This window comes from Gossypium arboreum, chromosome 8 (assembly GCF_025698485.1).
Source record: "Gossypium arboreum isolate Shixiya-1 chromosome 8, ASM2569848v2, whole genome shotgun sequence".
Classification (NCBI taxonomy): domain Eukaryota; kingdom Viridiplantae; phylum Streptophyta; class Magnoliopsida; order Malvales; family Malvaceae; genus Gossypium; species Gossypium arboreum.
Window position 1 is genome coordinate 55782392 of NC_069077.1, and position 27229 is coordinate 55809620.

The 27229-nt window shown below is 35.0% G+C and overlaps 1 protein-coding gene and 1 non-coding gene across 2 annotated transcripts; both read left to right on the plus strand.

The window, feature by feature from the left end:
* The first annotated feature begins 12868 nt into the window (after positions 1-12868).
* On the plus strand, positions 12869-16948 carry LOC108467751 (DNA-binding protein BIN4). The gene is made up of 12 exons (XM_017768505.2): positions 12869-13245; positions 13454-13631; positions 13821-13882; positions 14229-14478; positions 14623-14684; positions 14769-14822; positions 15424-15541; positions 15859-15905; positions 15985-16011; positions 16130-16205; positions 16399-16538; positions 16662-16948. The coding sequence occupies exons 1-12, from the start codon at positions 13198-13200 to the stop codon at positions 16761-16763; spliced, it is 1164 nt and encodes a 387-aa protein (XP_017623994.1). The 5' UTR covers positions 12869-13197; the 3' UTR covers positions 16764-16948.
* Positions 16949-23413: 6465 nt separating this feature from the next.
* On the plus strand, positions 23414-23520 carry LOC128280287 (small nucleolar RNA R71). The gene has a single exon (XR_008270467.1). It is a non-coding gene; the product is annotated as a small nucleolar RNA R71 (small nucleolar RNA).
* Positions 23521-27229: the final 3709 nt, after the last annotated feature.

The following is a 27229-nucleotide window of genomic DNA, read 5'->3' on the forward strand; positions in this document are numbered from 1 at the left end:
TCGTTATTTTATACCTTTATTTACCCCTATTAGCATGACTCGGACTCGACGGATACACGGATCCAACCAACACACCAAGATCAAGACATAGTGCCTCATCGGTAAAGTTTTAACAAGAATAAAGAATAAAGATAGCGATGCGGTACACAGAGTACCTCATCGGAACAAATCCAAACAAGAATAAAGAATTGATAATAATAATCAACACACAAAGTGTTGAATCGATAACGGTAATAGTAACAGTATTCGACACACAAAGTGCCGAATCGGTAATAGTAATCTGATAATAAGAAGAGAGTCGGCACATAAGTGCCTGATCGGTAAGCCGACAAAACCCGTACTCTTCCATATCCTATGGCATGCCAACTATATCCGACTAGCCCGACTAGTTAATAGGGTATTCAATTCACTTTTCAGTTTTCAATTAATTTATATTTTAATTAATTAACTATATATTTTCAATTCAATATAATTCCATTCACTTTTCACTAATAAATATTTAATTTCACAATAATCACAATTTTCTATTAATTTCATCACACTTCCAACTACATATATTTTCCAATATAACAAATATATATTATTCAATTTCCACATCAATATTCATTTCAATTCAAACATTCATATATATATTCATAAATCAATTCAATATAATCAATATTCAATCCAATTCAAATAATCATCTCAAAACACCTACTACATCTATATATTAAATAATAAATCCAAAAATTTAAGTATTAAGTTCGAATTATAGAAATACAAACCGTAATTTTCGAGCTAACTCCCGTTGACTTTGTCTTGTCCTTTCTTAGCCGAGATTTTCAGGACCACATTGACTACGAAAGTAATACAATTCATAATCATTAATACATTACTAATTTATATCTTGAGTTACAGAATTCTAAATTAAGATCCGCTAATTTCTCTTGAAACTAGACTCAAAATCTTCTTACCATAAAATTTTCAGAATTTTTCGTTTAGCCATTAAATACAGTTTATTCTTTAAATTCACCCCTATTCTGCTGTCTGATAGTTTTGACCCTTCTTCACTAAAAATTAATTATTTCACAATGCAGAACTTGGATAATATTTCTGTTGATTTCTCCTAAAAATAGACTCATCAGGGATTCTAAAAATATAACTTTAAGCCTCTAATTATTCTTCTCCAATTTTTGGTGATTTTCCAAAGTCAGAACAGGGGAACCCGAATTCATTCTGACCTTGTCTTACAAAACTCATTATATCTCATAATTTACAATTCAATTGCTTACACCGTTTTTTCTATAAGAAATTAGACTCAATAAGATTTAATTCCATATTTTATTCATCCTCTAATTCAATTTATACAATTTTTGGTGATTTTTCAAACTTAAACTACTACTGCTATCCCAAACAAATATAATACAAAATGTTGATTTTCTACTTTAATTTCAATTTAATCCTAACTAAATTCACTTACTTTTCTATCTTAATTCATACTTTATTTCTACTCAATTTTTAACCAAACTTAGACATAATTATCTATTTTTCATCATAAAACCATAATTTCAAAATTCTTTCAATTTAGTCCTTAAAGCATAAAACTTATGAATCACTTTACAATTCAATCCTTATTTCATTTCTAACTTGAATTTTTATCAATTTAGCCCTTAATTCATCTTTTTGTTCAACAAGAACAATGTCTTATAATCAACTATCTTACAATATATCAACTTAACTTCATCAAAACCTTGTTCTGAAGTTTCTAAAACATAAAAATTAAGTAAAAATGGCTAAATTGACTTACCCATTTAAGCTTCAAGCATCAAACTTTCAATTTTCCCTTTCTTCTTTCTTTTCTCCTTTCTTTCTTTCTTTCCCTACTTTTCGTTTTGCCTATTCTGTTTCTTTTTCTATTTTTTTCTTTATTTCATTAAACCATTATATATATATATATATATAATATAATAACCTAATAATTATCTATTATAAAAATCTATTTAATAACAAATATTCTTTTAACATTTGTATTCATTTATAATATTACACTTGTCTTTCACTAATGTATTTATTATATAAATATCTTTTACTTAATAATAATATATAATTTAATAATATACTTATATAATAAGTAAATATACATGTATTTTACAAATGTACATATACTAATATTACACATGTCACTACACATACCATACACTTGTCAACTTTTTATTTATTTTTCACATAAAATCTTATAATATAATTATTTAATTAATAAATACCTTTTATAAATAATTAATATCTATTAATACTTAAATACAAGCATTACAAGTGTATGTATTTTTTTATTAATACACTTGTACCCAATCATTACCACACATTTGTCTTACTTTTATTTATTTATCATATAATATTAATTTAATAATAATAAATATACTAATATTTACTTAAATAATAAGTAAATACATACATGTATTACAAATGTGTGTGTATTATATTTATTACACTTGTATTTTATTTTTGCCATATACTTAGCACTCTTTTGGCTTATTTACTTATTTAGTCCTTTCAATTTTCTTTATTCTATAATTAAACTTTCACACTTCATTCAATTTAATCCTTTTATCCAATTATCCTTAATTTAAGCTAGTTCACTTAATTAAACTCTAATTAACCACTCGATTAACTTTGTAAATATTTTTAATAAATATTTACTAATCCATTTTTCAGAAACGAAGACCCGAAAATATACTTTTTCGGTAACGGTAAAATTCGGGTCATTACAATTCTCTCCCCCTTAATAAATTTCGTCCTCGAAATTTGCCTAAAAGAGAGGTGGGGGTTCAATGATCTCACTGTTTCTTTCGGTTCCCGTGTATCTTCCTCAATATTATGACTTCATTTCTCAAGCTAGTATCTCGATCGGTTCTTTTTTATACTATTAACATATACCCTGGCTGATGTTCATTCTCCAGATTTTACAGTGAAGTCATTTGTCACACTTCGGCTTTCACTCGTATTTTTGAGATTACAGGGTAACCTACCTCTGATAACTGCGTTACTCGGTCTTGAATTCTAAATAATATCTTTTCAACTTTCTTTGAGCAATCATTAAAATAATAATCAGAAGAATCATATCTAATCACATATTCCACTATTTATTCTACATTCCTCAGCTTTTTGTCTTCTTTTAAACCATCTTCAAACCATTTGTACCTTACAGTTTCTATCGGAATATACCCTCTGATATATTTATCCAAAATAGGGTTAGGGGACGTTACACCCCAAGTCATTATCTACCCTGCACACAAGCAGTAAATTTTATAAGTTCAGCTGAACTTAGTAAGATCTTGTACTTTGGTATTTATATAAGACTTCTTAAGATTAGAGAAAATGAGACTTTATGCACAGAGTTAAAACTCCCTAAATTTCGTAGAAGAATCTAAAATTTTCGCTGGCGTTGTCAATGCCTTATTTCCTCTGAACTGATTGTCAGCGGGCATAACCACTGGTTTGGCCATAACTATGTTTTATCAATCAATAATATTTTATGGGTCTTGATACTATTTATCCTCATTCCAGACTTTCCTTATACCTTTCATGACATTACTCACCACGGATACACGTACTCGCAACCACGGTTTGGCGACTATTGTTAGTTGTTTATTCGTGATTTTGCCTTAATTGCGAATCCTTACATGGATCCCCTCAATCCACATTGAACCCTATAAATATTTACAGTACTATCTCAACAATTAGTAGCTTCTTAACTTAGCTTAAGCTTCGTCCCCTTTCCTGAGTAAGAACTCTTTCTAATAACCTCATTTGCGGCCTAAAATATGATACAGGATTGACTGATTAACCACCTATTTTTTTTCTAGTGGACTTGTACTCGTACTGTAGCCCAAGGTACTTTTCACCATAGTCAAATCTTTTAAGATATTTCAAATAATAGATAATTCCCAACGGACTATCTCTTCCGCTATTTCCTCATGGACTATCTGTCCAAGGTAACCTTTGGTGGACTTCCTCATCTAATAGCTCCTGTGGACTATCCCTCATTACATAGTCCTAGTCAAACATCCTCTTCCTCTATAGATCTCTAGCAGCCTCATTACCCACAGACCCTTAGGGTTAGATTCTGTTTGATTGTCTCACTTTCACCCTAAATATTACTTTACTCATTAAACACTGACGGTCTCATACCGACGAATACTTAAATTACCTCGAAGGAAATATCCTATCACTACCTCTGTCGCGTTAAATCACTTATACCAATTTCCTTCATGTCGAATTTTGGAAAATCCTATTATTAACAAGCTTACCCACGTTCTTATACTGTGACAGCCCTAATTTGGCCCTAGTCGAAAAGTGGTTTCGGGACCACAAAACCGAGTCACAAAAATAATTAGATGTTATATTCTGTGCTTATTATATGTGAAAGTGCATGTGTGAAAATTTCATGCTTTGATTTTGTCATTTGTGAGTGAAATTATGAAATAGGACTTATAAGAAAATTCTTGAAAATGTGATAGGTTAATTTGTAGTGGCCAAATAAATTGTAGTGCAAAATAGGAGGATTTGCATGTCAAACTTCCCACTTTAGTTGTAGTGGCTGGCCATGATGGGAATGATAAGCAATATGTGCATTTTATATTATAACTTAAGTATAGTGCAAATAATATATGCATTTTATTTTAGCATTATAATAGTTAGTGGATGATGGGCATTTCATGTCTTTTATATTAAAGAATTAAATGTTTAATAAATTAATAGGATGAAATATGAATTTTTATAATAGAAAATGGTGATAAAAACAAAGTTACACCCATCCTTTCTCCCAATTATTGCCGAAAACCATAAAGAAAAGAAGAGAAAATAAAGCTAAGGCATTCGACTATGGGGAATGTATAGATTAAGGTATGTTTAATGCTCCTTCATTGAAAATCTTTGTATATTTGGAGTGGTCATCAGGTATAGAAGTTAGCTCATGGCAAAATTTTTGTAAATTGATGAAGATGACATTCGGTCATGGATGTTTATATTTCTTTGATGTTGTTTTAGATGTTTTGTGTATTGAGGGTTGATAATAGATGGAAGTTGAATGGTTGTTGTATGTAGATAGCATGCATGCTAATAATGTTTTTATTTTCTACTTAATACCTTATTGATTATGAGTTAACATGAATGTTCAGTTGAACATATACCTTGAATTATGTTCAAAAGTTTTAATTGATTAGTTGTACTCTTCTTTTTGCTTTTGAATATTCGAAATATTGAAGGTGAAAAGCTGGAAAATTTCAAGTTGAAATGTTGTCCAAATGCTGGAAATTTAGCATGGATATTCTTTTATTTAAATGCTTTGACCAGATGTTGGAAGTTAACTTGCATGCTGTTCGGTTACTGCATGAGGGAGTTAAAATTGAACTTAAGATAGTTTATTACTAATTAATTTGCTGCTGTAATGTCAGTAAATTATTGGCTGTCAAATTAGGACAAATTTATGGTGCTTAGCTAATTAATATGTCATAAGAATATCAGAAATTATTGGCTGTCCAAATTAGGACAAAATCATGGTGTTATGTGCTAGCATGATATGTATGTGTGATTTAAGTGAAAAATGTTTAGATGATTTATAGTAATCGGCTAATGTGTTTTTGTGGAAATAGATGCCGAATGTGGACTTAAGAAATTAATTGGAAAATTTGTTGTTTATTTAGGTGATAGAAAGTATGAAATGGTCTTATGTGATACGTGTATTAAGTAGATGGAAATGAAGTGTTGTATATTTTTGTGTATGGGATTAATTGCACTTTGATTTTAATGTGCATGATTATTACTATGTTTAAAATGTGTGAAAGCCGAATATACTCATGATACCACGCTTGATTAGTTGATTAACAATAAGTTAAATTTGTTTAATTCAAGCTCAAGAGCACAAGGAGCCAATTTTGGATAAAGGGAAAGCGAAACTAGTCGATTAGTCAATCCGTAGTTATTCGATAAAATCCAAGGTAAGTTCTTAAGTGTTTGTGTTTGATCATGTTATATGCTTAAGAGTTGAAAATGTGTGAAAGCCGAATATACTCATGATACCATGCTTGATTAGTTGATTAACAATAAGTTAAATTTGTTTAATTCAAGCTCAAGAGCATAAGGAGCCAATTTTGGATAAAGGGAAAGCGAAACTAGTCGATTAGTCAATCCGTAGTTATTTGATAAAATCCAAGGTAAGTTCTTAAGTGTTTGTGTTTGATCATGTTATATGCTTAAGAGTTGAATAATCATAATTAAGAAATGTTTGATTGTATATATGTATATATATACATATGTTCTTTGTGTTGAATGAATATTAAATTAAAGTTATGAGTCAGTATGTGACTAGCATATCTAGTCGACTTTGATACTATTAAATGATGTACTAAGATATGTGTTCCAATGTGGAAATTAAACCCTATGTGGTTGAAAGGATGAAAATCTTTGTTCATAGATATGTGTTTCAGTTATACGTAATTGAAGTATAAGTTATGAAAGTGTGAAAGAACAGGTGAATTGTTTATCAAAATGTGATATACGGGCTTCGAGCCTAGCAGGCTATAATGTCGGTGAAATGATATCGGGCTTCGGGCCTAGCAGGTTATAATACCGGTGAGATAATATCGGGCCTCGGGCCTAGCAAGCTATAATGCTGGTGAAATGATATCGGGCTTCAAGCCTAGCAGGCGAAATACCGGTGAATGAATTCAGACTTAAAGGTCTAGCAGGCTTATGGCCGGTGATGAAATCAGGTTATTACCTAACAGACAAATTGCCAGTGAACTATTAAAAGTGTGGTGCTATAAGACTATGGGCTAATACGATATGTGGATTCATTCCGTAAAGTAAATTATTCAGGTACGAACAACCTAATTATGTACATGTGAATTAAATAAATTTGATGATTGATGTGAATCGAACATATGAGAAATGGTTTCATGTTTATGTTCAACTATGAGACCTTGTGTTAAATCGACAATTGAATTCGTTCAATACATTAAGTTGGCCAGGTATGCGATATGTACTTATGCATGTTAGATCGATTGGAATTGAATCACGAATGTGAATTGAGAAGCATAGGTGAAAATGCCTATGTCATATATATGAGTAAGGGTAAAACCATCGTAAATTATCGATAAGGGTGGGCTATGTGCGGAACCACATTATAATTGCTAATTTGAATGGTTGTGTACGAATCATTGAGCATGATGTATTGTATTGAGATTATGCTTAAGTAAAAGTATAGATATGTGATGAAATTGATTGGTGATATACATGTTTAAATAATATGAATGCAAAGAATGTGTGAAAGAGTAAATTTGTAATAAATCTGCTTGGGACAGCAGCAGTAACGGGATTTTGGAAAATCACCATAAATTATGGAAGTTGAGTTAGAATCTAAATAAATTATGTAATTAAATATTAATGAGTCTAGTTTCTTATAAAAGAAACCGTGTAAGCAAAAGAACTGCTGATAATGAGATATTTGAAGTGGCGTGGGACAGAATCAAATGACTTCAGGGTCCCCTATTCTGTTTTTAGAAAATCATTTTAATTTGTAAAAAAATGGTTATAAGATAAAGTTTATATGCTTAGACTCCTTAATGAGTCTAGTTTCAAATGAAATCAACGAGAACATATTTTGAATTCTGTACAATGAGAAATTGGACTCGTAGTGAAGAGTGGTCAGATTAGTCAAACAGTGAAACAGGGGAAACTTTAAGAAAAATCTGGTATTGATTGGCCAAACCAAAAATTCTGAAAATTTTATGTATATAAGATATATGAGTCTATTTTCAGGTAAAATTAACATCAATTGATTTGGAGTTTCGTACCCCCAGTTATAAATAATTTAGTGACTGTTGCTCAGGACGATAGCTTGTTGTGAACTTGAGTATATGTTGTAAACATTGATAAAACATATAAATGAGCTGCTAATTGTTTTCTTAAGAACTTACTAAGCGTAAAGATTACCCCCTTTCTTTCTCATGTTCTCTAGGGTTGCTAGGTTTGCTCGGGTTGGAGGCCATCAGAGATATTATCACACTGTCGAGTTCACGCTATTGGTGTAAGTAAATCCTAGTGTTTCGAGTCTATTGCATGTATAGGGTTTTAATGTTGAGTATGTGATATTATAATCTAGCCAAAGGTGTTGGCTTGTATTGATAAAGTGTTTTGGCCATGTGAATTGGCCTATGTTGGCTAATGATGTTGTGGACCTAAATGTTTATTCATATATATGTATGATGCTATCCCTTGTGATGTGAGCAAATTCTATGGTATTTATTGCATAATAAAATGACTTGAGCATAACGTTTGTAGATGTTTAAGAGCTCATTTATGCCATGTTGTATGTTATTGGATAAGTATATGTGCACATGTTGCGAGGATGACAAATGGCTTGGAAAATAGCCTTGTAATTGTCCACACGAGTAGACACATGGGCGTGTGTCAGACCAGTGTGTGGCATACTGCCCCGCCCCATGGGCGTGTTGTCCAACCGTGTGTCCCCTGCACCTAAGTTTTTCAAGTTTGTATGCATGGTAGTAGCACACAGGCGTGTTTATACCACAATCGGCGTGTGAAGCTTTGATGCAAGAGATTTTCTAAGTTTTCATGAGTTTCGATTGGGTCCTGAACCACCCCAGATGTATGTTTTGGGCCTCGTAAGCCCTTATATGGGACAGATTGCATGTGAAAAGAAAAGTTTTAAATTGATTGAAATTTTACGGCAGGGTTTTTGTGTGATTGATTGAGTTTAAGTCGGGTAACACCTCGAACCCTGTTTCGGCGAGGGATACGGGCGAAGGGTGTTACACATACACACCACGATCGTCTTATTATGCTTGTAACAGCGCGATTTAGGGCTTAGTCAGAATAGTGGTCTCGGGACCATAAATTTGAAGTTAAAAATATTATTTTATTATTATTTTGATATTCTAGCACTAATATATTAGTGCATGAAAAAATTTTTGGTAAGTTAATTTTGACATTTGTGAGACCAATTGCGAAAAAAGACTAAATCGCATAAAGTGTAAAAGTCCCAAATTGATAGCTAAAGGTGTTATTTTGTTAGAGAATCAAAATTAGGGGATTTTAAAAGGTAATTAGACCCTATTAGAAGAGCATAGCAGGCCATGAGACAAGGAAAATCAATTAGTCAAAGTGTTAGGTTTTGATGACATGAGAAAATTGAATAAAATAAAGAAAAGTTGTCATTTTTTCTTTTATTCTCCTATAAACCACCGAAAATCAGCCATTGAAGGGGGTTTGAAAGCTCAAAATTTTCAGCCACTTAGTTGACTCACAAATTCAAAAAAAAAAAGTAAGTGATTTCCATGTCCTTTGTTGATGATTTTTGTATTTTTGAAACTCTAGAAGCATGAGCTTTCAAATGAGGGGTCTATTTTGCAAAATGATTAAGAGTTTAGGTTTTTTCCATGAATGGATTTGTAGTGTTTGCTGAGTTTTTATGGAAGAAAATAAGTCCTAGTTGTGTTATAAACAACTTTTGTAAGAGGTGTTAGCATGAAAATACCTAAAGGGACTATTTTGCATAAGTTGCAAAATAGGTGATAAGTGTGTGAAATAGTGGGATTTTGGAGTTGCTATAAGAGTAAAAAGAGTTCGGCTAGGCTTGAAATAAGAAGAAATTCGATAAAAATTGATTTTTAAGTACAGGGGCAAAATGGTCATTTTGTCAAAGTCTAGGGGCAAAATGGTCATTTTACCTTATACGTGAATTTTGAATTTGACATTTCGAATCCTTTTTTGAACACCTTTTAAGCTATCAAAGTTATTATAATATTGGTAACACAATCCAACCGATCGAGTTCAACATTAACTAATTCATCGCTTTGATATTTCAACACAATCCACTTCTGTTTACAGTTAACAATTGCATTATGTACGATCAACTAGTTCATACCAATGATGAAATTAAACTTGTCAAAGAACAATGACATTAAATTAGCAAGAAATTCATAACCCCGTATTTTCAGTGGACACTTCCACATATCTTATTAACTACTACGCACTAACTTAAAGGGTTTGATACTTTAGAATCAAACTCAGTCAACTTTATTAGCATATTTTTCTTCATTATTAATGCAGTGCATATATACGAATACATTGATCCAGGATCGGTTAAAGCATAAACAGTAACATTAAAAAGGAAAATTGTACCAACAATCACATCATGAGCAGTAGCCTCTTCTCTGGCCCGGATTGCGTAAGCTTGGGCTAGCGCATGACCTTTCGATCTCGCAGTCACCTTGTGTGTTGTGTTGCTACTAGCTCCCACATTATTTCCATGTCCCTATTTCCTACATCTCTGCGAAATGGTTGTTGGTTTGGTAACCTGTTCTAAGCTAATCTCAATCTTATGTGGGCAATCATTCAGATAATGTTTCGCTAAACCATATAAAAAACAAGACCCACTCTTCAATCAACATTCACCAAAATGGTTTTTACCGCAATGTTCACATACGGGCTTATCCACATTCTTGATACTACCTACACTAGTGACGAATGTAGTTTGAGGTCTCGAATTATTATGTTGTGATCGATCTCTCTCTGGATATCCAAAAGGAGGAATGAACCTATTTGGAACAACTTTAGACTTTTTTGGTAGAGTGGGAAAAGATCTAGACGTACTTTGCTTGCCTGAGTCTCAATGTTTATTTCAACTCGCTTCTTTACGTTACATATATCTTCCATTTTCTATACTCTATCATCTAAAGCAACAAATTCTTTAGTTTCAAGAGCTCCAACCAACATTTGAATTTCTAAATTCAAACCCCAATCAAAGTTAGTGTAAATTTAAGCTTCTGTGGGAACTATTTCTCGAGCATATTTACCGAGTCAAACAAATTCTCTCTCATACTTAACGACTGATTTGTTTCTTTGTTTTAACTTGATAATCTCTCTTTTTTTCTTTTCCAAATACCACAAACTGATATATTTCTTTTGAAATTCAGTTTGGAAAAAAGTCTCAGTTTATTCTTTCTTTTAGAACCATTGTGATCAATGTAGTCCACCACTGATAAGCCTCATCTTTCAATAATGAGACGACACACTCAAATAGTCATTTGGCAAACAGATCATCTCGTCGAAAGCTCATTGTGTGTTTTCAAATCAATACTCAGTTTTAGTTGGATTATCATATCATTTCCCTTGGAATTCCTTAGCTCTACATTTTTGGATTTTATCGATTGGGGGTTTGTAAACATTTACCAATTTAAATCTTGAGACGTGGGGGTGTTGGGAGTGGCACAGTAGGGGGTGGATGTTGCAGAGCCACTGGGTGAGTTCACAGGAAATTCGAATACCACCATTCATCATTTGAAATAAGGCACCATGCGTCACACTTCCATGCCTTTGAGTCTAGGGCACACTCTAAGCGGCTCATTGCTTAGGAGTTGGAACATTACTATCTATTTTATTAGGTGCAGCGTGATTAAACTCAGCTAAAATCTTTTATCTATAAAAAAAACCAAAATCAAATCGGATCTGAAGGCATCACATAATCACCGGTTATAAGTGACATGTATTTCTAGACTCGTACGCACTATGTTTCAGTCTTAGAATCCACTAAACCGTAGCTTTGATACCATTAAATGTAACACCCATAACCCGGTCTTGTGACCGAACCCAAGCTACAAGATATTACCAAGCAGTGAGTTAGGTCGCGATCTTCAATCAATTAACATTACGATCTCCAACCTTAGTGACTTTATGCTATCTCAGTCCCTTACATCGTGGCATGACTCTCTGTTCAAGAACCTTCAAACCGTTGTGCACTTTAGCATTCTACACACCTACACATTCACAAGTGCACCTTTAAGCATAATCTATTAACAAAAGTATAGAATAAGATCAAAGTGCTAAAAATGACACAAAAACAGAAACATACTTACAAATGACCTAAAACACAATTTAATCCTAAAACGACTTGATTTTACTCAAAAGTAAACTAAAATAAGCGTAGAAGGATTGTGATTGCATACACCTAATTACACCTATCAATTACAATATTTCTCTTAAACAACTTTGTAAACCTAATGTCTAAAATAAACTAATATGTAAACATTAAAGAAGTCTATATATTCAAAATAAAAAGCTTAGATCATTTATACAATGATAGCTTATTTCGCATATAAGCTAACATCAATGTTGTAAAACGAGAATGGAGGTTAAATTGATTGAATAAGACCTCGATTCCAATTTAACCATACAATTCAATTACACTGAAAAATTAAAAGAAATAAATTAATATTTATTAAAAATCCATAGAAATTAAAAATATATATTACTTTTTTAAAAAAAGAAAAATTATATATAAAAATCAAAGATAAAACTGAACCAAAAATAATGAAAAAAATCAATTTTAAAATAAAAATAATAAGAAAAATATGATTTTCTTATTTTTTTCTCAAACTTCAATTTCCAAAACTATATGCACATTGTAGTTTAACATATTAATCGGATTGATAGACGTAAAGTTGGCTAGTAAAAGGGAGCAGCAACTTTAGAGTGTTGAGGAAAAAGCAAATGGACAAGAAGAGCGTCCAAAGTAGGATTTTGAGCAAAAACAATGGAAGTTCGTGTATGTTGAGAAGCAAGTCCGATATAGCACTATTGATTGGCATGTTATTATGGGTTTGCTGCATCTGTCAATGTATGTATCTGGTAAACAAAAAGAAAAAAGGTTTCACCTGGATTGAATATCATGTAACTGGTCAAATTCCCTCGCCCCAAACTCTCCTCCACAGAGCCCAATAAAGCCCAGTGTAAATAAAGCCCTAACTCAAAAACTCTGTATCAATCCTCAAATCGAATCTGTATCTGTAGGGTATTGGGCCTAGAACTCCATAAGCCCCCTTCCGTTTCTCTTGTTCCTTCTTTCCCTCTCCTTCCATTTTCATTTCTACCATTTCTTTTTCTCTGCTACTCATCACTTTCAATTTTCCTTTCTTCTTCTGTTTCTTTTTTTTTTTACTTCTCTTTGATCTATTCTACACCCGGCACCGTTGCATTACTCTTAATTTGTTTGGTTCAGCTACCCAGTGCATAATTAGGCTTTTAGGGTTTCTCTGTTCACATTTTCTTTGGATTTTGTTTTGTGTTTTCGCAGCTTATAAGTGCTGCTGAGTTATAAATTTGTATAATCTAATATCAGGGAAGAATAATTGGTGCGGAATGAACAATTCCAGGGAAGATTCTCCAGATTGGCTGCGCTCTTTTCAGGTATATTTACCCTGCTTTCTCTAGCTTCTAAAATGTTTTTATTTGTTTGACACTCTGCACCATGCTTTTTCCCCATTATTTTCATGGCTAAAGTTTAACGTTTAATCAGATTGTTCTCTTTTCTTTTTGTAACCGTATAGCAGTTAGCCAGCTGTTGCACCTTTACATTGTTTTCTTACTGGTTTGCGAGAATTTACCTTGTTTTTAGGCACCGACTTCTACGCTGACATTATCTTCGGATTCCAATTCTTCTCCAAATGGTAGCCCGCGTAGGGTTGATAAAACTGATGCTGATGATGAAGACACATTGGAAAAGAGAAACCACGATAAAGTAAATCAAAAGCCTTCTGGAAAGAAGGAAAACGACGCCTTCAAGGACTCTGAAGGTAGAAAAGGAGTAATTCTCCTATGATAGTTAGGAACTGACGCAAGGGTTGTTTCCAAATAACTGAAATGATGCTTTAATGAATTGTTTAAAGTATATAATATTTCAGCTTCTGATTTCTGAACCCTTTCTTTGATTTTGACCTCGTTATTTACAACTTGTGCAATATGAACTTTTAGCAATGATGCAGGGAGTGAGGAGGATGGAAAGGTCGCTGCGGAAGAAATGTCTGAGAAACACTTGGGATCTCATGTACGGTATCACATTATATTGCCTTGGGATTGCCTAAATCTGGGTTCTCCTTTATTATTGCATTTCATGGTTTATCAAAAATGTCATCAAACTTAAAAAATTGATTTTAGATATCGTTTTGGAATTTATGAAAATAAAGACATTTTGCTTTGGAAAGAATCATTTCATCGTAGAACAAAACCATTTTCATTTATTTAACAGTATGATAAAAGTTTTATAATGTAAATTTTACTTCATATGTTTGAGACGTTTACTACAGAAAGATATCCAACGTGGTATGAATCTGATTAGATTGGAGGACCACTGTTAATATTGAAGCTGATGAAAGTGGTTAGATGTTGAACAGGCAGTAAATCATTCGATATGGACGTTATCATCCGATTCTGAGTCTTCTCCTGGCCATTCTCCTCAAGGGAAGCAGAAAGTGTCTCTATCTCAAGAGAGTGGAGAGGCAAGTGATCCAGTTCTGACTGGCAGGGCCAACAGGTCTCCACTAAAGAAGACTTCTAAAGGAAAATCTCCAAAGAAGGGGGTAAAAGCAAGGGGTCAGACTCCCAAAAAGGAGAAGAATGTGAAAGATGATGCGAAGATAACAGGTATGATACTGAATTTGTAATGTAAAGTTTGATTTTAATGTTTATTGGGTTTGGCTAGCTTAAAACATTCAATAGCTGATGCAAAGGATACTATGCGATCAAGCTACTTAATTTATTTCATGCAATGTTGGGTTATGTTAACAGAAAATGATGTTAATGTGGAAACTGCCGAGGAGGAGGCTTCTGAAAAGCACATCGAACCTCATGTAAGACCATTGGTAGAAACTATTTTATTTCCTTTTTGTCATCTGAGACTCGTCACTTAATTATTCAAATTTTACAATATGTAGGTTTCTACCTCAAGGTTGCCTTTGGTGCTGTCTGAGAAAGTTCACCGCTCAAAGGTAGGATACATTTTGTCATAGTTATAGCTTATTTGCAACCTAGTTCACTAGAGACTAGGCTGTGAGTTTCAAAAAGGGTTATATTGGGGATGAACTGCATTTGGTTGCTTGTAATTGTTGTGAAGTTCAACCTTTATATTGTGCATGAAATCATTAAGGAAGATGTGATTGCTCCTAGGATTATAATCAGAAATAATCTAAGATTATTAATTTTGTTACTTTCTTAGTCAGTAAAGCTCTACAAACAACCTGAGAGAACCTAGAAACCAATCTTAACTAGTATATTTGGTTTCTAAAAAAAAAAAAAAAAAAAAAAAGAAGAAGGGAAAATCCTGTTACATTTGGTCTCTCTACTTGTGGACTTGTAAGGATTTAGGTTTAGCTTCATGCTTTATTTTAATTCAAAATCTAAATTCCTTTAGGTTTGGTTTGATTTTTTATTTATATATAATTGTATGCTAAATGGGAAAGCCTCCAATAAACAAAATATATTTGTGTTATGGAGATCTTAGATCCCCTGGACTTAAAAAATGCTATGTGATCACATCTGCTGTGAAAAGAAATCAACCAGTCATTAACAAGAATTTTGTCGTTTGTGCAGGCACTTGTTGAGTGCGAAGGGGATTCCATAGATTTGAGTGGCGATATGGGGGCTGTTGGTCGAATTGTAGTTTCTGGTTCTGCATCTGAAAATCATGAGATGTTCTTAGACTTAAAAGGCATGTGCTGTTTGAATGCTTTTGATAGGTTTAGATGATGTAACTGTTTATCTTGTATTTGAACTTTTAAGCTATCATCTCTGAATGGTTGGTGAGTTACCGACAGCAGGAGGGTAAAAGACAGACATGCAGACATGGGTGCATGCCTATATAACCTGGACTTGTTTTGCACTCGAATTCAGCAAGTTACCAAGTGTTCTGTTAAACTTCATCTTTTTGTACCTCTTTTTCTGATTAAGTCTTAGCTATGCTCCACTTCCAGTTTGAAGACCTCATTGTTCTTCTCTCATGTCTGGTGTTACTTGGTATTTTCTCAGGAACCATTTACAAAACAACAATAGTGCCTTGCAGAACATTTTGCATTGTGCGTAAATCCTGTCTTGCATTTTCTCTATGGACATTTGTGATTGAATTGATGTTTACCCAGGTTTTTTGTTGTATAGGTTAGCTTTGGTCAGACTGAGGCTAAGGTTTGTTCCAGAACTTATAACTTTGGTATTACTTTGATCGGTTAGAGGCTTGTTGTTTTCCTGAATGTTGCTGTTAAGTTTGTTTATTGCTCCTGTAAATTTCATATTCTATTCTCAGATAGAGGCTATCATGAACGACTTCATTCAGCTAAAGCCACAATCCAATGTTTATGAAGCAGAAACGATGGTAGAAGGTGCTCTTATTTTAGCTATTTATTTTTGCATTTGGTTATTCATTCATTTGTGGAGGGAAGAAAGGAGATGGTGGGTTGGGGGCCAACTAGCAAACTGTGCTTCAATCTAAGATTTTATGGTTCATATTTTCACGTAACTGCTTCCATGAAGAATTTGCTCCCATCTTGACATTTGATCATCTTGCATTAATAGGTACACTAGAGGGCTTCTCATTTGATTCTGAGGATGAAGCTGAGAAGATACCAAAGGCAATTCCGCATCAGACTGATCAAAATGAGGACATTGATGGCCAAATGAACGGGAAATCCAAAGGAAGAGCTGACAAAACATCTGTATGTATTCAAACTATTTTTACTAAACTGCATCTTTGTTTGTTTGACAAAAAAAGAATGCTGTTATTGTTCATAGCAAGAATTTCTGTATGTTTATATACTATAAGGGAAGTGTTGTTGCAGATGGTGTCACGGAAGAGAGGTAAAACTGGTGGAGGAAAGTCGCAGCCAGCCAAGAAAGCTAGAAAGAAGGCCATTTCAAAGAAACCCAAGGCCAAAAAATGAGCAGACAAAGTCTTTGTTCAAAATTTTATTGTATATGCTGCCAATTATGGACGCTAGCGATTGGTAATATTGTATTTCTTTAGTTGGCTTGAGTTTGCATTTTCATTTGCCCCAAAAAATCAGATTTGTTGTACTATTCAAACAATTAAAAGTGAAGGACAGCATTTATAAGCATTGCACGGATACATGTTGAGAGACTTCAACTAGTAAGGTATGTGGTCTATTCAATATCACAAGGACTACATAGGAGGGCAGGCAGGCCATCCAAAGTAGACCAGAGGATGGGTTGCAACTACGTCAACCTCCTTATTGGCTTTCTTGTGCACCTAAATAATTTTTTGCTCGTTTCTGGCTCCTTTTGACTCTTGGTGCTCTTCTGAGTACAAAATATGAAATAATTGGATTAGGAGTACCAAATTTCACGAATCTAGTAGTAAACATTCATAAATATGCTAAGTATTTGGGGTAAAACTATGTATAATTTGGTGTTTATCAAATACTCCTATACTTAAGCATTTGTTTGTCCTCAAGCAAAATTCTCATGTACTGTTAGAATTCATTCCTCTCAATCACATAACCATTACTGATAATGTTACAAGTTATTCCACAGAAAATCATACAGTGAGAATTCAACTATAGGGGCATTAAAAACCTCAAACAATCTAAATCGAATACTTTGATAACAAAATTATAGGTAATCTCTTTCATTCAAGTAATTAACTTTAGTCCTAAATATACAAGAGATGACATCTTCACTAACGATTCACTCAAATCACTTAAAGTGTTTAAGGTTCAAGATTAAGCACTCGATTGTCTAACATGAAAAGTTACTACCATAAGCTTGCATGAAAATTAAATCTCCACCACTTGTAATGATATGATACACTAATCAAAAGGTCTTTGCATGGTTGTAATGGGATTTAGGTTATAGGTATGAATACAAGCTGAAGAGACAAGGGTTAGAATCGAGATAATTTCAATATATTACCCCACCATCAAAAACTTAATTACTGAATCAAAAACAAATATCTAGAACTATTTCACATAAGTTCATGACAACTTTAGCTTGCTGAGAATTATAATAATAATACTAAGTTTTTTTTTTAAGAACAAATCAAGTCAATACAATATAAAAATCATACTTCATGATTCAGTAACAAAAAATGGTGAACATAGTGAGGTAACGATATTAAATTTAATCTTGATAAAAAAAAAGTAAATTAAGAAAGAGGATTTCAACAATAATAGGTTAATGGGTTAATGATGAATGTTAATCAATAAAAAAGGTTAGTAGGTTCAAGGGGGTTCACTAAGGGTTTAATTATGTGGGAAGGCTTTTTATGGAGTAAATAGGTTAAATCCTAAGTGCCTTTATCATCTCAGTGTATCAAATCATACGTGTGATTTCGACATGTATAATTGAAGCAAGTTCTAGAACAACAGTTCAATATTGACACACTCAAACCACAAAAGAAGTGAGAAAGAAAGAAAGCTATATGCTCAAAAGGCTCAAAAATCTCATCAAAGATTTGGGTTTTTGATGTCATTCCTGTATACTTAAGATTTCAAGATAATACCTCAATTTAGGAAAATAGTCTAAAAATTTTAGTTTTCAAAATATCAACTTATCATGCTCGATTCTCTAATGTCCTATAATCAAATAATCATGCATAATTCCCATGGTCTAATTCATGACATATCAACAATAATTATAGATTAATCAGAATTCATTTGATCAAGATTATGAGAAAATCACTTAAGCACAAAACCAAATTCAGGGATTTGAGAATAATGCAAAAAGTTAGGTTTCATGTTCACCCCTCCCTCCCCACACTTAAGATGTACATTGCCCTCAATGTAAAAAGATAGATTATTCAAAATAAAGAAAATCATAAGAGGAAAGGAGGTGAAACTCCCTATTATATGGATGCGGAGCTTGATTCTGAGGCTGGAGTGTTTGGGGAAAGTAGTAGTTGCCATTGTTCTTGGCTAGATGAAGAAATTGGGTCTTTGAACATGGCACTCATGAGGTATTGTTTCCCGTTTGTTTCCTCATTTCGTAAAATATTCCTAGCAGCTTTGCTTGGAAGTCTGTAGAATCATGAAGAGCTTATTAAGAGTTGGTGTGGAAGAGAGCGTAGTGGGATTACTTGTTAGAAATACCAGAAAATGAAAAAAATAAAATTTACTAATATAGATATGTCTTGCAAAATAAAAAAATAAAATTGAAATGAAAATAAAAATAAAAATAAAATAAAATAAATAAAATAAAAAAATAAGAATAAAAAGATAGGAGGATTCAATGATCCTCGTCAGTGGGGCCCTCAAGTGGTGGCGCTGGGGTGGTGATGTGAAAGTGCTGGCACAGCTGCTGCATCATGGCCTGCATATCGTCCATTTGTCGGTCCCGTCGCCGATCTCGTTCGTGAATCATCTCAAACTGTGTAGTGCAACACTGCTCGAAGTGGGCGAGTCGGTCGAAAATGTATGCCAATGAAGCAGCCGCATGAACTAGTCGTTCCCTAGGTGGCACGGTGGAAGGCTCCTCATGCTGTGGGGAAACATCATCAGGAATGTCCTCAAGATCCTCCTCGTCAATGGCATGAGAGAGACGATACTGAGGAGGATCGGTCCCACGTTGGCGCTCGATCATCCTCATGTGTAACATAGTCGTGATGCTCTATGGGGACATTTGACCTATCAGTGTAAGCATTGATGACTGGGCCACAGTGTTGAGGAGGCTGAAGTGTCTGGCAAGGCACGTCACGTAGGGGCCGATGGAGATCACTCCCTTCCTATGCTGCTCGGTCTGATGACGAATGGCGAAAGCAATGAAGTATGCCAAGTCAGTCACGTGTGCATTCGCCATGCACCATAAATAGTAGGCGTCGTGGGTGTTGACGACGCCAGTGCTCTCTCTCCTCCCGGTCAATGTGTGTGCCAATATGGCATGGAGATAGCATAGGGAAGGAGCGAGAGCTGAGGCTTTCGAGCGGTTGGGGTCGTAGGTGGAAGAGAGTGGTGCCAAAGCTTTCCAGCACAAGGAGGGAGAAATGTGGATATTTCGTGGTAGTGCATTCATGTCTTCCTCCTCCATAAACTCATCGGTGTAAAGTCCCAAAGCGACTCCAAACTCTGGGACACTCATCGCGCGAACTAGACCGCCTAATCGGAAATGAATGGTGCCTGGGTCGTCATTGTTCGTCATCACCACCTGTAAATGAAAAGTAGAGCATAGTTCTAAAGTTAGCTCTAAATAAGTGGGCTCGGTAAGAGCGAAGAACTGTTCCCATGGGTCTATGGACAGGAGGGCGCGGATGGCATCATCTAGCTGAACTTGCTCTACGGTAGCCCAGTCAATGCAGCGACCTGTAGTGAGGGGTCGTGCGCGTAGTATCTGAAATAGCTCCTCCTGCGAAGCTTGTGAAAATTTAAGGAACGGATGCCGAACTTCGACTGTAGCACGTACCGAGGAAGAACCCGGTCCCCTACGTCTCTTTGAGGACTGGACCGTGGCCTTCTTGCCTCTCGATGACGACATAATGTTCTTGAAAATACATGAGCATTGATAGAATCCAAGATACATCAGTAGTTAAGCAAGAGGCCTAAAATTAGTACATGCTATTTAGTAGCTTAAACAATTCAAATATAGAAAATTCTAAAGCAAATTCCTAACTTGTCTAAAACATATTTGTAATAGTAACAATATCTATGTAAAGCATGTAGAATACTAATGTAGCAACACAAATTGGAAAAATAAGGTTAAGAAAGTGAACCAAAGGCTACTATAGGGCGGTGCACGGGCGTGTTGGTGGCGAGCACGAGTGTGTGACACGGGGATATAGCCGCGTAGAGGAAAAATAGAGGGTATAGAGAGGGGAAAGTGGAGATTAATTCAAGGGGAGTGGATTTGAGGGTGGTTTGGGGGTTGGGGAAGTGAGAATCTGGGGAATGGTGGCCGGAGTAGGGATTAGGGAATGGGGAAGGGTAGATTTCGACTAGGGTTTTGAAAAGGGGAAGAAGATGAACAGTGGTTTGCTTATATAGTGGAGGTTCACACGGCCTAGGGCCACGCCCGTGTACTTTGAGGGTGAGCCTGTGTTTTTCAAATTTTGCGAGTTAGGTCGTGCCCGGCTACTATCCCACACCCGTGTGTCTTGGGTGTGTGTCGAACACAGCCATGTCGCACGGCCGTGCCTAGCTTTGTTTGCTTCTCCCACGCCCGTGTGTTATGGTAGCACGCCTGTGTATTTTTGTACATGGCTGAACTGTATGGGCGTGTCTCACACTTGTGTCAAAGAAACAGAATCGAGCCTTGTCCGTAGCATGCCCGTGGTTTTCTATCCCCACGCCCATGGTCTCCTATCAAGTTCACCCACGGCCATGTTGCACGGCCGTGGGGATTTATCGCACCCTGTGTTTTGGGGAAATCATGTCCTGCTTCCACACAGCCGTATCGCATAGCCATGCCTCTTCCCCTGTTTGGCCACGGCTTTAGGCACGCCCGTGTGCCTGGCCGTGTGTGCTGAAAAACTTTGTAATTCAAAGATTAAGTTAATGATTCAAAGTGTTAGAAATTAAAAATAAAGAAATCAAAATATCTTAGTGCTCGGGTTGCCTCCTGAGAAGCACTTATTTATAGTCTAAGCTCGACTTACCTCTCCTTTGAATGATCATGGTGATTTGAGGAGTTCATACTCCTCATTCCTGCTATTAGCCTTGACAAAATAAGGTTTGAGACAGGTATTGTTTACCTTAAAAGTGCCGAACTTGGGGTGAGTTACCTCAACCGTACCGAATGGGAAAATACTGAGTACCGTAAGAGGGATTTCCTGATTTGGTGTGGTAGTGACAATGTGGGGATCTGCGACATCTAGTAAGACTTTATCGCCAACCTTAAGTTGATTAGGATAGGTATCGGGCTTGTTTTGGCGTAGTTTCAGTTTATCATGTGTTCTCAGTTTGTGTGCTCGCCATTCATCTAGCTCTTCTATTTGAAGCCTTCGTTCCTCATGGGTGTCTTTGTTTGCTACTTGATAATAGTCACTGTCTCCGTTGTCTTGGTTCGAAGAGGTTCCTACAAGAACGATTTAATATTAGTTTTGTCATCGACAAGTTTCATAGCATTATCTTGAGTCTTAGAGGTTTTGACTGAGTCGCGTGCTTGGAGTGTTACTGCGTCGTCTCCTGCACGAAGTGTTAGCTCTCCTGTGCCTACATTAATAATGGTTCTGCCAGTTGCTAAAAAGGGTTGTCCTAAAATTAAAGGTACCTCGTTATCCTCATCCATATCTAAGACGACAAAGTCTACTGGGTAAATAAATTTATCAATTTTAACGAGAACATCTTCAATAATACCTTTAGAAAATCTAACTGTTTTGTCAGCTAATTGTATGCTCATCCTAGTCTGTTTAGGTTTACCGAGACCTAGTTGTTTAAACATTTTATACGGCATAACATTTATACTTGCCCCTAGATCAGCTAAAGCATTATTCACAGATAAACTACCAATTAAGCAAGGAATTGTAAAACTCCCTGGATCTTTCAATTTGTTAGTTAACTTATGCTTTAGAATAGCTGAGCAGACTGCATTGAGCACATGCGATGTAGCGTCTAATTTTCTTTTATTGTTCAGAAGTTCCTTTAAGAATTTTACTGAGTTGGGCATCTGCGATAGAACTTCAATAAAGGGTAAGTCAATATGTAATTTCTTTAAGAGTTTGACAAACTTACCGAATTGTTCTTCTGTTCTGTCTTTCGTCATCGTTTTAGGATATGGCACACGAGGTTCATAATATGTACTTACCTGTTTAGGATCATCGTCGTTTACCTCTTCTTGACTTTTGTTCATCGCGTTGTCTTGTTGTAATTTTGGCTCCAGTGTAATGAATCCTTCCTTATTTTTAGTACTAATTGCATTGAGGTGTTCCCTCGGATTAGGTTCAGTATTACTTGGTAAGCTACCTTGTGGTCCTTCAGAGATTAGTTTGGATAGCTGGCCTATCTGAGTTTCGAGTCCTTGGATCGATGCTTGTTGATTCTTAAGTGCTGTATCGGTATTTTGGAAACGGGTTTCTGACACTGAGATGAATTTAGAAAGCATCTCTTCAAGATTTGGTTTCTTCTCTTGTTGATAAGGTGGCTGTTGAAAACCCTGAGGATTTTGTGGCTTTTGATTCCCTTGACCACCCTAGGAGAAATTTGGGTGGTTCCTCCAACCTGCATTATAAGTATTACTGTATGGGTTATTTTGAGATCAGAAGTTATTGTTACCCATATAGTTGACTTGTTCTTCTTCAGTTGTAGGATTGAAGGATTGGTATTCTGTGTGCACACCTTCGCCACTTGAGTCACACCTCATTACTGGATGTACCTGCGTAGAACCAAGTAAACCGTCAATCTTTTTATTGTGAAGTTCTACCTGATTAGAGAGCATGGTGACTGAATCGATGTTATAAACACCGGCTATTTTTGTTGGCTTTGTCCTCATAACTTGCCACTGATAGTTATTCAGTGACATCTCCTTTATAAATTCATAGGCATCTTCCGGTGTTTTATTGTTGATGGTTCCACCAGCAGCTACGTCAACCATTTGCCGAGTCGAGGGATTCAGACCATTGTGGAATGTTTGCACTTGAAGCCAAAGCGGTAACCCATGGTGAGGGCACCTTCTCAGTAAGTCCTTGTATCTCTCCTATGCATCGTAAAGTGTTTCTAAATCCATCTGCACAAAAGAAGAGATATCATTACGTAATTTAGCCATTTTAGCCTGCGAAAAATATTTTAGTAAAAATTTCTTGGTCATTTGTTCCCAAGTAGTGATAGACCCTCGTGGTAACGAGTTCAACCACTATTTAGCTTTGTTTCTCAGTGACAAGGGAAATAACCGAAGACGTATGGCATCATCAGAAACTCCATTGATTTTAAATGTTTCGCAAAATTCCAGAAAGTTCACAGTAAGTGAGCGTTGGGATCTTCATCCTGCAAATCATCAAACTGAACAAACTGCTGTATCATCTGAATAGTGTTAGGTTTTAATTCAAAAGTATTTGCAGCTACAACAGGTCTAACTATGCTAGTTTCAGTTCCTGTTAAAAAAGGTTTAGCATAATCATACATAGTACGTGGAGCAGGATTTTGATTAGCCGCAATTGCGGGAGGTAGATGATTGCCTTGGTTTTCAGCCATCTTGTCGGTTGGGGTCGAGTATCATCTTCTTGCTCGTTCTCCGTGTATCGTAAGCTGCGCCTTATTTCTCTTTGATTTTTGCGAATTTTACGATCGATTTCTTCGTCAAAAAGTAATGGTCCCGTCGGGTTTCTTCTAGTCGTAAACTATAAAAACCTGCCAAGAGAGAGAAAAAGTAAATTAATAAACAATAAAATAAAATAAAATTGCAAGAAAAATAAATGGCTAAAGTAATAAAAATTTAGTGTTCCTAATATTTTAGTTCCCCGGCAACAGTGCCAAAAACTTGATCGCATGATTCGTAACAAGTAATAAATATTTATAATGAAGATCAAACCTAGACTAACTATTATCACGACGAAAAGGCAAGCACACCTATCGAACAATAGTATAGTAATGGCAAGACCGGGATATCGTACCCAAGGGAACCAAAAGTACTAGTAATAACTATCTTTTTATTATCTAGCCTAAGAATAAAAGGGTTTTTAAACTAATTATCTAAAGTAAAGAATAAAAGGGTTTTTAAACTAATTATCTAAAGTAATTAACTAATTTAATTAAAGTAAAGAGAAAATTTGGAAAAAGACTTGAAGAAAAGCAATTGATAAAGACGACACCCAAGGAGGAATCCACCTAGATTTCACTTGTTATCTAACTCTGAACCAGACGATTTATTCACTTGACTTGATCCGTGAGATTCCCTAACCTATGTTATTATCCCTTTCGAGACTAATAACGTCTAACCCTCAGTTGAATTAATCGAAATTTCTTTCTTAATTAAAACCCTTAGGGAAGCAGTAAATCACTTTATGGACTCCCATATTAGGTTTCACCCTAATCCGGTAAAATCTCGTAACCCTATTTCTAGGCGTTCGATCAACCCTGCTTAATTATGCCAAATTTACTCTTAGGCAGGGTCTATTCCTCCTCTGCATAAGCACATCAAATCATGAATTAATACCCCGAAAATTAACTCAAGCATTAAGAACACATAACTAAGAACAAATCAAGTATTTAACATACAGTTCAGATAATAATAACAAGATCCATCATAGGTTTTATGCCCCTTAGGTATCTAAGGGGTTTAGTTCATAATAAAATAAGAGTACATCTCAAAAGTATAAAAATAACAAAACATGAAGAAAACTCTAAAACCTCTGAAGGAATTCTGAGAGAAATCTTTAGTCTTGGAGTAGCTCCAGCTTTTGGGATGGATCTTCTGGCTTCTTTCAAGTAATTCCTGGCGTGTGGTTCTGTATTCCAGAAAAGTTCTGGAAGAGGCCCCTTTTTAGGTCACACTTAGGGTGTTTATATAGGCTTTGGATTAGCTTTCTTCCTCCTTAAGTATCCTTTTCTGTGTAAAATACAACTCTTTGAAAAAGGGACACGCCCGTGTGCCACGGCTGTGTGGCGTGATTGCCAGGCCGTGTTCGCTCCGTTAAATTGCACACGGCCGTGTGGGCTCAATGACTAGGCCGTGTGAATCGTGTAAACCTTGGTCGACACCCCCGAAGGCCACGGGCGTGTGAAATGCCCTTGTGGCAAGGCTTAGGCCGTGTCATCTTCTCGATTTGGTCCTTTTTGTCCCCTTTTTTTGCTCGTTTTTGGCTCCTTTTGACTCTTGGTGCTCTCCTGAGTACAAAACACGAAATAATCGGATTAAGAGCACCAAGATACATAAATCTAGTAGTAAACATCCATAAATATGCTAGGTATTTGGGGTAAAACTATGTATAATTTTGCGTTTATCATCATGCAACTGTGTAGGACACATGGTCGTGTGGTAGACCGTATCCTAGGTCATGTGTGCCTAAAAATACCTTCAAACATAAGCCATTTCACATGCCAAAACTTATACTACAAACTATGCGTTAACCAACTTTCAAACCTATTTAAAATATGCCAAGACATGCCAAAATATACCAATTCACAATCAACCTATGTGTCTAACCAATATGCCCTCATTGGCACCACAATTCAAATATAAACAAATAGTCATTCAAGCCAAAACATAATCAACAAGTTAAACTCATTCAATCACAATCAAGCTATAAATACCAAATGCCAAAGTACATCCATTTATGTCAACTTTCAAATGCAAATATACTCCATTATAGGTTCATAATTTACCATAACAAAAAATGGTCATTTTCAAAAAAGAACAAAACATTCCAAGACACCTATTAACCTAAACATTCCAAATCAACCATTCAAAATACATTTACCATCACACACCACAAGCAATCAATGATACTAATTAAAATTTACATCAATACACATATTACACTTTAAATGCCACAAAATATGACCATAATGCTTATAGCATACATAACTAAAAACCTATTTACATTCCACTTATAATTGGGCCAAAATAAATAAATAGCTACCAAATGAGTTGCCGAATAGTGTGATCTCCAACACGTTCTAATCGACAGCAAAAGTCCAACAATCTACAAAGAAGAAAACCAAATAGAGTAAGCTTACATAAAGCTTAGTAAATTCGTAAAATAAAAACATTATATACCATTCAATTTTATTTACAAATCATATTTATAACATAGAACTAACCAACCTTTGCCTTGTTTTATCATTCCAACTATACAAAATGATTAAACCTAAATCATTCACATCATCAATACATAACATGTTAAGATTCACATACCAAGATATAATCAACCAAATATAATTCAACATACCATCTCATTTCATTTCCATTTCGATAGTTAACAATTTTTCTCAGAGAACAATAATAAATTGAGTTTAGTTACACGAGAGGGTAATATTCATATAGGTTGACAAAAGGACATTAACCAATACACAATACTGCTCACACAAGCTATAAAAAATTTGCAACAAATGCAGGATCTCAAACCATCGGTATAGTATCCATCACCGTACATAATACCTGCTAAATATAACATTGACATAGAGTGCCTCCTACTAAAAACACTGGTACAAAGTACCTATTACTGAAATCACATACAACTAGTGCCTGCTAAATATAACACCAGCACAAAGTGCCTGCTACACCCTAATGACATGTTATTTGTATCCTAGCTATTCATTAAGTTCATACGGGCTAACCTGTATACCTTAAAAATTTCATGATATTAACCATATACCAAGATTAATTTGATACCAACTTTCCATAGCATAACATGTTTTAATTTGAACAAATACAGAGCCATAATCTTCCATTTAAGTCTTTAATCACATTTATAACTTACCTTTATCAACCATGTTTACTAAACACATTTACACAAAAAAATATATACAAC

Excerpts from the sequence above, each read along its gene's own strand:
- LOC108467751 (XM_017768505.2), top strand. The coding sequence starts at position 13,198 with ATGAACAATTCCAGGGAAGATTCTCCAGATTGGCTGCGCTCTTTTCAG. Across the intron at positions 15,542-15,858 it reads GATGTTCTTAGACTTAAAAG|GAACCATTTACAAAACAACA; the intron begins GCATGTGCTGTT and ends GTATTTTCTCAG. Across the intron at positions 16,539-16,661 it reads GAAGAGCTGACAAAACATCT|ATGGTGTCACGGAAGAGAGG; the intron begins GTATGTATTCAA and ends GTGTTGTTGCAG.